Source organism: Pholis gunnellus (assembly GCF_910591455.1).
Source record: "Pholis gunnellus genome assembly, chromosome: 5".
Lineage (NCBI taxonomy): Eukaryota > Metazoa > Chordata > Actinopteri > Perciformes > Pholidae > Pholis > Pholis gunnellus.
In genome coordinates this window covers 16154718-16167306 of record NC_136531.1, presented here as the reverse complement: position 1 = coordinate 16167306, position 12589 = coordinate 16154718, and the positions used below count along the sequence as shown (strand labels likewise).

The window sequence follows — 12589 nt, the reverse complement described above, 5'->3', positions numbered from 1 at the left end:
TGATATTTCTAGTGTATCCATGGTTTTATTCTGATCTTCTTCTGCTCTGTGAGTGTTGTACATTGTTTAAGTGATGTGATTTACTTTGACTGTGATTGTACTGTCTACTCGGGTGTAGGGTAGGTTACGCGTCACTGACATCAATGACATGAATCAAAGACACCACAAGACGTGACGTCACAAAGGCAGGATTCTTCTTCGTGAGTTTTTTTTGCGTCTTCTTCTTCTTCTTCTTCTTTTGATTTTCCGGTAGATCGGTTGCCGTGAGACACTATACTGCCCCCTATAGTTCAGTGTTGATTACTGCATTCCCACTGGTGCAGTCCAGAGTTGTACAAATCAAAAAGAAACTTCAGTCTTCTAAAGACTCCGAAGAAGAATCCTGTCAAGTCTCGTGAAGCGGGAATTTGCAGCCCACTGTCACGGACTGGTAAATTACATTTCACTATATTTGAAACATGAACCGTTTGCTTATTATTTAGCCCGCTAGTGCGGCTACTTTACTGTGTTAGCTGGTGGCTAACGAAACCGTTCATAATCAATGCTGATGCTAATCAGGCTAATTGCTGATTTGTGTACTGTTGACATGTTTTAACCAGCGATAAACACGTGGTTCTCGGTCAGTTATTGGGGATAATATATGATATGTTTGTTATTGATTACACAAAGTTTGAATAAAAAAAACACCGCTGAATAAACTAATAATAAACCTTAGACGTATACAAAATAATTAAAAAAAAATATGCAGTTGTTTGTTGTCTACTGTACTGTCTTGACAAGTAGATTAAACATTATTTACATGTTTTCACCTCCCGCAGAAATGTAACCGTCAACAAAAATCCCCACAAAATGAAGGAATTAGCTTGTCATTTTAGCCAGCTAGATTTGTGTTGACTCTTCAGGCATCGCTGGCTGCACTGCATGACAGACGAACCCCCCACCACACACATCCACCAGAGCCCAAGAAGTTCCTGGCTGAGGTCCACCAGTTCAACATGAGTGGTAGCTCACAGCAGTGCGTGCCCTTCCCCACCACCAGCAAGAAGATCCACGAGTGGGTTCCACCCAAAGCCGGAGCTCAGTGAACCCTGACTGCATATTTGTAAATGATGTCCTGAATAAAATCTCTATACAGACATTTATGATGGGAGTGGCAGTTCTTACAATAAACCTTTTAGACAATGAGTGTTCCCCACAGGAGGATTTTCTTTATCCGGAAATTACTTTAATGTGAGAAAAACAACTTGGCACACAAACTGTCCTTTCGGAAACATCTGCCTTTGTCCAGTTGTTTTACCTTTTTTACCCTCAGACACGCTGCTACGCCTGTGTTCAGAAATATAAGATAGCATTTGCAAGTTGTTATTTCAACGTTTGGTACTTTACTTAAGCAGCTAGCTGGCTATAGAGCTGCAGTTGACAATCATTTCTAACATTGATTAATCCAATGTTTTATTAATGGAGAAAAATCACTATTATTATATCCATCATAATGTATCAGATGTGAACACTCTTTAGATCCCTGGTTTTGTCCGACAAGCGGTCCAACACTTGGAGAAATTACATTTTCAATCATATCTGATAAACAAAAGCATAAAATCCTCACATTTGGACCTCTTAGCTCTTTGCTTAGTTTGTCTAGTCGGCTGTTAAAGACGCAGCAGCACTCTTCTTGATATTGTCTTCTTGTCAGTATTATACTTCAGTACATTGGTCTCACTTAAACCAACAATATGCTAACAATAAACCAAACAACAAAATGTCAAAAAAGATCAGTTTAATAGCTGTTGGCCTCCAGTCAGAGGCTCAGTGGTCAATACACAACCTCTTCCTCTTTACTTTTTTTAATGTCATTTCTGGCTTTTAAGAGAGCGTAGCACTCTGAGGGAGAATCAGCCACAGTGCGTGCACTCCTCCTTGGACTCAAAGACCTCTTCAGACATTGAAGGCATTAAGGCATCACCTTATAACCTGTGTTGGGAATTTTTCCCTATTCTGAAGGGGGAGCTGAGCAAGAAGCAGGAGGAGCACCATGTGCCGGGGTGAAACTACACCCTCCTCCACTCTTCCCTCTCTCTATATATATAAAAAGATAACGCAGAATACGTCAATCACGAGCCTGTTGATTGAACAGCAGCACTGGATCTGGGTCTCTGTGAGATAGAAAAGCAGACATGTTTTGACATAAATCTCCAGCCGGTTCAGAACAAAACAAACACGTCACATGAAATGTTCAATTATGTACGCTCGAGCTACGCTTTTGTGTGGTAAAAATACTTTATGATATTTCAGCAAAGGACAATGAGTGAGGAAGCCAAACATGTTGTGCAAAGAATACGTGGTGTGCAGCTTAAATAAGAAACAAGTGCACTGCATGAGTTGGAAATTATAAATATGAATTACAAAGAAACATGCAGTACAGTTATTAGTGAAACATTTTTACAATATCTCAAATAAAAGTACACAATGCAGGAAAATGCACCCTGTAAGTAGTACACAATGATATACTGTATTACTAGATTATCATCACTGATGTGTAAGTATAGTTGTATTGATGTAGTTAGCCTATTATACTGCTGGACAGTGTAATCAACACTCAAACAAAGTACAAGTACCTCAAATCTGTACTTGAGTTATTTACTTAGTTACATTCCACCCCTGTGTGTATATATGTGACTTTCTGGTGAAAAGGGACGTTTTTAAGGAGCTTTGTAAAGGTAAACAAAAGGTTTAAGGTATAACAAAGATAGATAGCATATAACTAACTGAACAATGAATAAATGGATAAACGTGGTTATTCAAAGGTAATCCCCAGACATTCAAATATTAATAAATAAAAATGTAAACATATGATTGTTTCATTTTGCCTTTATCTTTATTTCCATTTTATAATGACGGTGGTCGTTCCCGCTTTTCACAGCTGGATGCCGCCAAAACACTCAATAACGCCAAAAACACTTCATGCGATGTCCCAACGATAATAGAGGAACTGGTTACGTTTAGAGCCTTCTGTTTTAATGGATAAATGCAAATAAGCCTGAGCTCATATTTCATGAACCGTTAAATCCCCTTTTACGCAACCGTCCTTTTATTGATCTCCAGTGGAGACAGAAATAGAGGACGGATAAGGGCGATTTCCGTTTTAAGGTCACAGGTTTACCTCACCACCACGGGGAAAGCCTCTGTACACTCTAACAAGAGCAAATGTCTTTGTCCGCTGTTAAAAAAGCATCTTGACTCATATAATCTCTAAACAAATACTTTCTTTCCAGTAACTCGTAACTGACTCGTCACTTTCTGCCAGCGCATCGCGGCTGCGCGGCTCCGTCAGGTGTGCGCTGCAGGGGACGTATGGCATCTGTTGATGACGCCTCTTCACTCTCGCGCCGGGTCGTACAGGACGACACACGCCCAGCTGACGAGGTGAATTAAGTGTTACGTGCGAGGAAAAGCTTTCTAATCTCTGATCTCTTGGATTATTCCTCCGATGGATGGGATTTAGCCACTGTCCGCGGTTTTCCGCCACTACTTTACGCACACTTAGCACCATCTTTGCGCGCTCATATTTGGACACCTGGCAGTTGCATGATGGATTAAAAACTCATTACTTTTAGCCTATTTTTCTGAATTGTGCTCTCTGAACAATTGTGGATTATTAATGGACCCACATCATGCTAAATGATGATGATCTTTTGGTCAGTGGAGCGCGCAGTCATATGTTGGATTAAGAGCCAGAGACGTCCCATCACTCTTGATCACCAGTTCATTCTCCTGAGACACTTTTATCTGTCCCCCCCCCCCCCCCCCCCCCCCCTGCTGGGATGGAGAGCGAGCTCAGACCCAGGCTCTGTTTCCTGACAAAAGGAGAGCGCGGCTATGGGTTTCACCTGCACGGTGATAGGAATAAAGGCGGACAGTCCATCCGCACAGTGGAGCCCGGCTCCTGTGCTGAGCTGGGCGGGCTGCGACAAGGAGACCGGCTGGTGGAGGTGAACGGTGAGAATGTGGAGAACGAAACCCACCATCAAGTAAGTGATACATGTTTTTGTTTTTAAATGCACATAGTGATAAAGAGAGGCCAGGAGAGACGCCTAAACTCTCTGATGTACAAACAATGAGTTCTATACCTGTTAGACCACTTTTTCCTTTGCCTGAGGAGGAGAAGGAGGAGGAGGAGGAGGAGGAGGGGGCTCCTAAAATGGGTCAATGTGAGCCTTGTGTAATGAAATCCCGGGTGTCTTTGTTGTGCAAAAACTATTATACGACAGTTCAGGGTGACCATCATGCACTTAATGACACCTCAGTAATAATTGAAACGTTGTCTTTAGCTCTTCTCTGTAACTCCTCTCTTCTCCCTGCAGGTAGTGGAGCGTATCCGTGAAGTGGCCCACCACACCAGGCTGCTGGTGGTGGACAGAGACACGGATGACTACCTCCGCAGCTGTGGCCTGGCATGCACCGAGGACCTGGCCATTGAGATGGGAACCCTGTCCCCGCGACCTTCGCCCGGGCCCACTCCTTCTGCTTCTCCCATACCCAGAGAGAACTCACCCCCGTCACCCAAACCCAACCACACACACTTCTTTTACCCTCCCGCTGCAGACTCGTCCACACACGCGACCACACAAGCCACGATCAAGAGATCCTCAGTGACATCAAGTACAGGGACAGACACAGAGGTAAGGCTGGACAGCAATACATTAGAACCTGGTTTGTGGGTCCCTTGACGTGAAATACACACAAACCAAATCAAATTCCTTAATTTCTAAGTCTGGAAGTGTGACAGGGCAAAAACTAAATTTCCATTTGTGCCAACCAGACCGTGACGTCTTAATGTCAGCAAGAACTGTCTGTCAGAGATTGAGCTCAGTGTTTGGGCTCCAAACAAAGTGGACCAGGATCCTCGTGCACAGAGGCTCACGTCAAGCTGCCATCTGTTAAGCCAAAGGCAGGGTAAATACAGGCTACCCCTTGGCTGGCCATCACGTCTCTCGTTATCAGTTTTTTTTGTTAGAGGTTCAGCTCAAACAACATCTTACGCAGTAACAGCAGCCCCCATGCAATCTGCCACCACCACTGACAGCAGATATGAGCTGAATGACGCTTTAACCCAAATCTACCGCAATAAGCTTCCAAAAGTAACTTTTTGAAATAGTGTGCACTGTGATAAAGTCCTGCTGAGAGACATTTGGTCTGTCCTTTTCACCATTCATAGACCTGACAAATTAAACTTCGAGACATTTCTGATGAGATGCGATCAAGAAACCATTGTGTCATATTAATCTAAGGCCAACACAACCCCTGTGCTTTTCATGTGCTTGTTTATAAAAGACACACACACATAATCACTCTCTCTCATCGCTCCACTTCTGTGTCATTCGTCCTGTGACATTCACATTGTACATGTAAATACTGACGCAATTTCATTGTTGCATGATGTTATTATGGCAGCAGACGCCCATATAAAGTAGGCTAGTCTTACATAACCACAGTGGTGCTCTTCACAGCCATGCAACACTCTGGATCAGTTCAACACACTTCCCTCACACTCACACACACACACACACACACACACACACACACACACACACACACACACACACAGCAATAAAATACCTTCACTTACCTACCTAACTCATTTTGAATTTCTCCAAAAGTTTAGGAAATAGTTTTTTCTATTATTTATCCTGTTAAATTTAAGGTATTTGACTCATCTGTAAAATGCTACAAGAGGAAAGGCGGAATCTCTGTATTTCCATTTGTATGTAAGATAAAAAATATTAATTGATTAATATTCAAATTATGTTCTTGTTAATCATTTGGTCTATATTTCAAAACATTTTGAAATATGCCTGGCATATCTTCCCAGAGCAGACGGCTTGAAATTACAAGATAAAAATGATCAAACAAAATCTGTAATAGCTGGCTCATTACAATTAGCTTGGAATCATTGATTTGGACATCAGAGATCATTTGATATGATCATATTGTTGTGAAATGAAGTTTATATGCGATACTTTAGATTATTAAACAGCCATAACCTGCACAATCTAGTGAAATCCAGCAGAACAGCCCTGCAGTAACGTCTACTGTTGTGAAGCTTGTCAGGGTTTTGTTGACGTGTTGATTAAACTCTTTGGTCATTTTTGATGCCATAGTTAGTGGTGGTGGTGTTATTTTATTGTAGGAGGAGGACAAAACATTCAGTACAGTGCAGTCAATTACAACATCACCGGAAATTACAGACCCAAAAATGACCATATATTTTAAGCATCAGACCAGTGTATTTTAAAAAAGTTTGAACTTGTTTACATATTGTACCAAGCAATTTCAAATGCATGCGAAACACTTTATTTCGGGATGTGTTTTTCATTCTATTACAAGCAGCCATTCATTTCGGTCTGATATGAAAGTCTGCAGGCTCTTGAAACTTGCTTTACTTGTGTAATCCATCAAAATGAGTCTGTAGTGATTGTTTTTTTGTCAAGCTCATTTTAAACTTTGCAGGATAAAACAGGGCAGACTATTCAGATCAATCTTCACTTAAAATGCAACACAGCGCATGGATAATGTAACTGTGATTAAAAACATAAATGCCAAATCCGTGTCCACTGTGATGGATTACACAACTCAAGCAACTTCAGGTCTGTCTGGGAAACCTGTGGTTGTACAGGTGTACCTAATAAACGGATAAAATACAGACATGTGAATGCCTTCTTCTCTAATATGCTGTTTTTGTTTTCATTTATGTCCCATTACAGCTGCAGGTGCATTCCACACCAGAGCCGACAGTTGAGCTGCATCCCCGCCTGTGTCACCTGGTGAAGGGGAAGCACGGCTACGGCTTCAACCTGCACAGCAAGAAGACAAAGGATGGACAGTTTGTGCGTTCAGTGGAGCCCGGCTCAGCTGCTGGGAGTGGAAACATCAGGCCTGGAGACAGAATAGTGGAGGTACCACTAAAACACACACACACACACACACACACACACACACACACACACAAATAAATGGGGCCGAAGGATGATCCCCCATCCCCATTCATGCAGACTTCATGCACTGATCTTGTCATAGATATATTTTAGGGAATTGATGGGAAAAACGATGCTACCGTTCCCATATTAATCAGGTCTGCGCACCGATTTGAGGTGTGATTGGATTAGACCAGATTAGCTGGATTTAGAGTGAGTGAGAGAGAGAGAGGTGTTGTTTGAAGGAGGAACAGAAGAAAAGTCGACAAGGGATCATCTTGAATGGAGGTGTAGAGGAGGGGCTTGGGTTTCTGTGTCTTTTCATGCGATTATGTATATGCGTCTGCATGGGCTTTCAGATATGTGTGCATGCATGAGTGAGACTATGTCCCAATATACAGTATGGTAAAAAATAGCATTTTGCTGTATGTAAGCCAGCGTGCTTTTCAGGCTATTCTGACCCACAATTCTCTGCTCAGCGGGTATATAATAATAATAACTTAATTTATATAGCACCTTTAAAAACAGAGTTTACAAAGTGCTTCGACAGATAAAGCAGGAAAAGCAAGACAATAAAACAACAGAAAGCTCAACAGTGAGGCCCAACAAAGCGAGACAAGGTCAGAGTTAAACCCTGATAAAACAGTACAATAGATGAAACAATAAAACCAATCAATACGATAAAAATAAACGAAATGATGTTGCCATTTTTGCCTCACATGCCTACACCTTTAAGAGAAAACATTGATGTTTTCCTATTATGTATTCATGTTTTCATACCACATGGCAAAATGTTGAAGGAATTCCATCTTGGCATGAATGTAATCAGCACTATAAGAGTCGCGCTGTCACGGTGTCACCTCAAGACATCTGCAGGCTTTCACTGTTCTCTAATTGTGGAAATGTTGCACTCAGCATGTTTCAAAACCTGTAGATAACTGAGGAGTTTAGCACGTTACAGCAAATCAACAACCCAGACCCACAAACATGCACTCTACCAACATTTGAGAGTCAGAGAAACACCCGATGAAACAAGAACTCTTCCCTCTGTGCCTCACTTTGCTATGACATGGTGTTTATAAATACACATTAAGCAAACACGGTATTCATGGTGATAAGTACACCACAACTAAGTAGAATGAACCGTTTGAATTCAGGTTCTTCATCAGTTATTTGGCTATTAAACATTTTCTACATTTACTGTAAATAATGGCTTTGGACCAGTGTTTTTGTACATTTAAAGTTTGGAAAGTTCTTACAGTATTTGTTGGACCTGTGAGCCTCTGAATGACTTAATTAGCTCAGTAATGCGTCTTATTACCAGTGAAAAACAGTAACTTTCTTTACAGCAGGGAAAGTCAGCACCTACTGTTGAGTCTTAACAGAAACAGAAATCTAAAAACTAAAATGAAGAGAGAAACAAAACAAATACCCACCTCAATATCTGTTGAAGAAGTTGTTCTATTGCACAGGAGACAGATTTTCCTTCAGAGAGCACAACACAACAAGCAGAAACATGCAAGTTAATAACATTTTGTGGGAAAGAGAAACAGAAGTGTGTCTGTCTGTCTGTCTGTCTACAGCCGATCTTATTCCTTTTCTGTTGAATCAATGGGGAACAAAGCAGAAAGGAAGGAAAATAAAACACATTGAAGGTTAAATCCAGCATATTCATATTCATTTTAACTGAAGTTACACAGCCTCCATTGGAAGAAGAAATCTTCAACCTTACCTCAGAGGAATCATTCCTCGGCTTCATTAGGCTCTGTGTTGTTCTCCCGTGAGCGCGTCTTCTTACTGTCTATCACATCAGTCTTCACCTGACCCAGAGTTCGCAGCAGGCACATGGTGTCAAACCCCTCGTCACCAGCCTCTTGCAACAACTCAAGCACCTGTAAATAACACAAGTTACTTATTTTTCACAGAAAACACTAAAAGCAAACACGGATGACATATTCTAAACTTGGACCTACAGTATCTGTGCTTGGACCCACCTGCAGACACTTAAATGATTTGAGTTCGCTCAGATTCTCCTGCAGGAACAACAGATAGATGCTGAGGTCGTTGTAGAAGGGCGTGACCACGCCCAAAGCACCAAAGCCTGGCAGCAGCTCATAAGGTCGGAGAAAGCGGGAGCTCTGGCGAGCTGGTCCAAGAGCAGCGTACACCACCAGCGGAGCAAGAAGCACATACACCCCCAAGTTGATGAAGCTGAGCAGCCTGAAGACACCCACTGCCACGAGCTTACACTGCACAGCAGACGGCACCGTGCTGTCGTTCTTCAGCATCCCGGTACGCAGTTCACAGGGAAACTCATCAGTGTGAGAGGCAAGTCGAATGTAGTAGCCCAGGTAGATGCAGGCCAGCAGGAGTGTCAGCAGAGTCACGCCCCGACATGATAGGTACTTGACCACGAGGCAGTGAGAGAAGCGCTTGGTCTTCAGATATTGCTCCACTAAAGGGTATTTAAAGCAACCCTCGGTCAGATCCAAAGCACTGCAGAAGAGAAGGACATTTCCCATAAAAAGACCAGTGTTTAGAAACGCAAACGCCATAGAATTTACCTGAAAGAGATCATGGCATCTCCTGCTAAAGAGTACATGGTAGTGAGCAATAATAAGGTCTTTACCTCTGTTTGTCCTCAGATGCACCTTTGCTATCTAATGACGCTAGACTCTTGGCCATTCTGATGGCACGATTATAAAAGCGGTCCAGCTCCTCCATGATGAAGTTCAGGTCAGAGGAGATGTGCGGAGCTGCAGTGAAACGCCAGAAGAGGGCCGGGATATACATGAGGATGGCCAGTAAGAGCAGGATGTATGGGAAGAACTGAGGGAATCACAGAAAGGGAGACAGCAGAAGAAAGATGCATGAGAAAAAAGAAGACAAAAAAATGATTTCTGGACATTTAGGATCGAAACACAGGGACAGTTTAAAGGTCTTCCAGCACCCTCCAAACCAGACTGTGATCCCTTTTTATTACAACTGTAAATTAGTGGTGAGACCATTAGGGGGCACTCTGACTAGATAACAGACCAAGACTGGTATTTACAGTGAAGTTAAATCCCTCCCGGAGAAGGCCCAGAGACAGGATTAACCAGGAACTGCTAATGGCCCTGTTGACATGTTTGACATTACCCAGGCTACCTCATGACAAGGGGGCTGCAGCCCTGGCGACTTTCTTTCTCCCTACAGAAAAATGTTACGTTCTTTAAGATGGGAAATTCACTATTGGCCTCTTTATCATATCTCTTCTAAATTATGTTTTCTTTGTTCTACATGAATTCAAGGTAATTAATTTCCAAAAGCTCATTTTTGCATTAAGATAATCTTGATTGATCACCAAAAGAAACCGTATTTTGTTATTAGGCGGACTCTGAGATTATATCGGTGGACGAATAATTCTGATTAACGCTATATTTCCCTCAACTGAGCTAATTTTCCCTACATTAGTATAACTTTAACATTAGAAAGAAGGCGTTTCTCTTTTTTAATGAGCATTGTGTAGTCAGTTTCAAGTCTGTCTCATTGGTCAAGGGGCTAATTAAACAACAGTTGCTATCATCAATGAGCATCTATAGCTGATAATTAAAGAAAAACAACATGTCTGTACCTTGTGCAGCCATAGTGGTGAGCTGTCACCTTGTTGCTGTACAGCTGCCCAACAAAAGGAGTCCACATATGCGGCCTGTCTCCAAGAGAAGTTAGTGGGAGCGAAGCAGCTGATCTGGGTACCTTGGGGAGGAAAGTGAAGTGTTAATCCAAGCGGACTCATTTTGGTGATTCTGAAAAGAGAAACAAACACTACAACAATTGTCAGCCCTCCCTCTCCTGCACTCATGGCCTAATTTGTGGGTGGGTTGTTTTCAGCATACTTTGTGTCAATAATTATGCCATCCCCTGTATGGTGAGAGGGGGGTTCAATCCTCACAAGTCACAAATGACCCAGATAGTCAGCAGACAGTAACATTTTGGCACCACAGGGGCTGTCATATTAATATTACAGAATGATGCTTTGAACCAACTGAGCACATTCTCAGTCAAATGTCTTCTGTGAAAGAAAAGGCCTATTTTATTGTGTTATACTCAGTGGTGTTTATAATACTGAGTCTACCCTCACTGGTATAATTAGGGTGGATAATACATTGGACACACCTGTTGGAAGAAGAGGGAAAAAAAACATCCATTTATATTACAGTAGACGGGATCCTATCACCGTCACACTGTCAGCTTACCGCGACACTTGAATAGAACAGAGCCATCGTTAATGCTATTAGTAACACCGGTGCTTTTCCTGCTATGACAAGTCAAAATGTCTGCTGGGGAAAAGGCCTACATCTACATCTAATTGGTCTTGTGTGTTTTTAAAAGCCCATAGGTTCTCTCCACATCTCCTCCTTTGTGATTGCTATAGATTCAATAAAACAAATCAATGTGGGATTTTGGCAATAATGTGCATGCACTTTTTTTTTAGCATAATGTGATAACAATAGCTGACCATAATGATTGTGTCTTTCCATCATAGTAGCACAATACAAGTTCTCTTAGTAAGTAATTTAGTGTAATGAATCCATGTTGTCGGAGTATTTGGGGCCGCACTGGCAGTGCTTGCAGGTAATGATAACAACAGGCTGCGGTCATTATGACCTAAGAAGATTACATAGATGTGTTAAACTGCTGATGAAGCAGTTTAACATGATATAATTTAGGTTTTACACTAAAGAGGAATGCAGCCCACTTTCTGTTAATTTGTGTGAGCTATTCTGTTCCTTACTTAAGTCCATAAGGCACCAGTTTATAAACTGCCATGCCCAAAGTTCCCATCATCAGCAGCAGCAGTATGACTGCCTCTCTGTCTCCGTAAACAGAAGGGTGGAGACTTAAACCACACCTTCTCCAACATTCACACCTCTCATTTTCTGGCCATGTAATGAATATAACGCCTCCATTCATGCATAACACATTGCTTTACCCGCCACTGCCTTTAAGTTTGGTTGATTGGAATAAACGTGCAACAGCATTCGGCAGCGGGACAAAGAAGCTGAGTCAGGATCCCCATCGATAGACTGTGCATTATTCTATGTGGGGAAACTGACAGGATTATAACCTCCATGAAGATGGTGGTTGCTCCTGACAGGATGCTCTCAATTTCAACAACTCACCAACTGACACCTCTTGAGCAAAAGCGAGGGAGATGAGAAACAAAGGCAGTCCCACCGCCAGAAACGTGACTATTTTGTCCACAGCCAGCTCCAGGCGCACCCCTTTGTACTTGGCCTCGGTGGGGTCCTTCAACAAAAAATCGGAAAAAACGTACTCCGTGGCTACGTGGGCAATCGCCATGACGGATGGGAACAAAAAGCCGGTGTTGTCTAATTGACGGAAGAGTCGAGTCTCTTTTCAATTAGCGCAAAGCGAACTGCGTCTGAGGTTTCAATTAATAAAAATAAAAAAGAACAGAAAGATACGTACTGCATAAAAAACTGAGCCGTTATTGTTTACCCATCTCCATTCCCAACTGGGACTGATGGTTGAACCTGCTGTCCCGTTACTGTGGCCCAGACATCATAACGACACAACGGGGAGGAACTGGCTGGCTGCCAGCCGCTAGAGGGCAC

The 12589-nt window shown here is 42.3% G+C and overlaps 2 protein-coding genes across 2 annotated transcripts; one reads left to right on the top strand and one right to left on the bottom strand.

Annotated features, from left to right (window-relative positions):
- Positions 1-3821: 3821 nt before the first annotated feature.
- LOC306696449 (Na(+)/H(+) exchange regulatory cofactor NHE-RF2-like) lies at positions 3822-7348 on the top strand (the record flags this gene model as incomplete). Its single annotated transcript, XM_079160059.1, has 4 exons — positions 3822-4028; positions 4362-4679; positions 6762-6953; positions 7331-7348. 4 exons carry the CDS (start codon positions 3822-3824, stop codon positions 7346-7348), a joined length of 735 nt encoding a protein of 244 aa, XP_079016185.1.
- On the bottom strand, positions 6842-12314 carry LOC306696714 (pannexin-1-like; the record flags this gene model as incomplete). The annotated part of the gene is made up of 7 exons (XM_079160391.1): positions 6842-6959; positions 8408-8456; positions 8704-8863; positions 8966-9467; positions 9601-9800; positions 10585-10706; positions 12134-12314. The coding sequence occupies 5 exons, from the start codon at positions 12312-12314 to the stop codon at positions 8714-8716; spliced, it is 1155 nt and encodes a 384-aa protein (XP_079016517.1). The 3' UTR covers positions 6842-6959; positions 8408-8456; positions 8704-8713.
- Between the last annotated feature and the right edge of the window lie 275 nt (positions 12315-12589).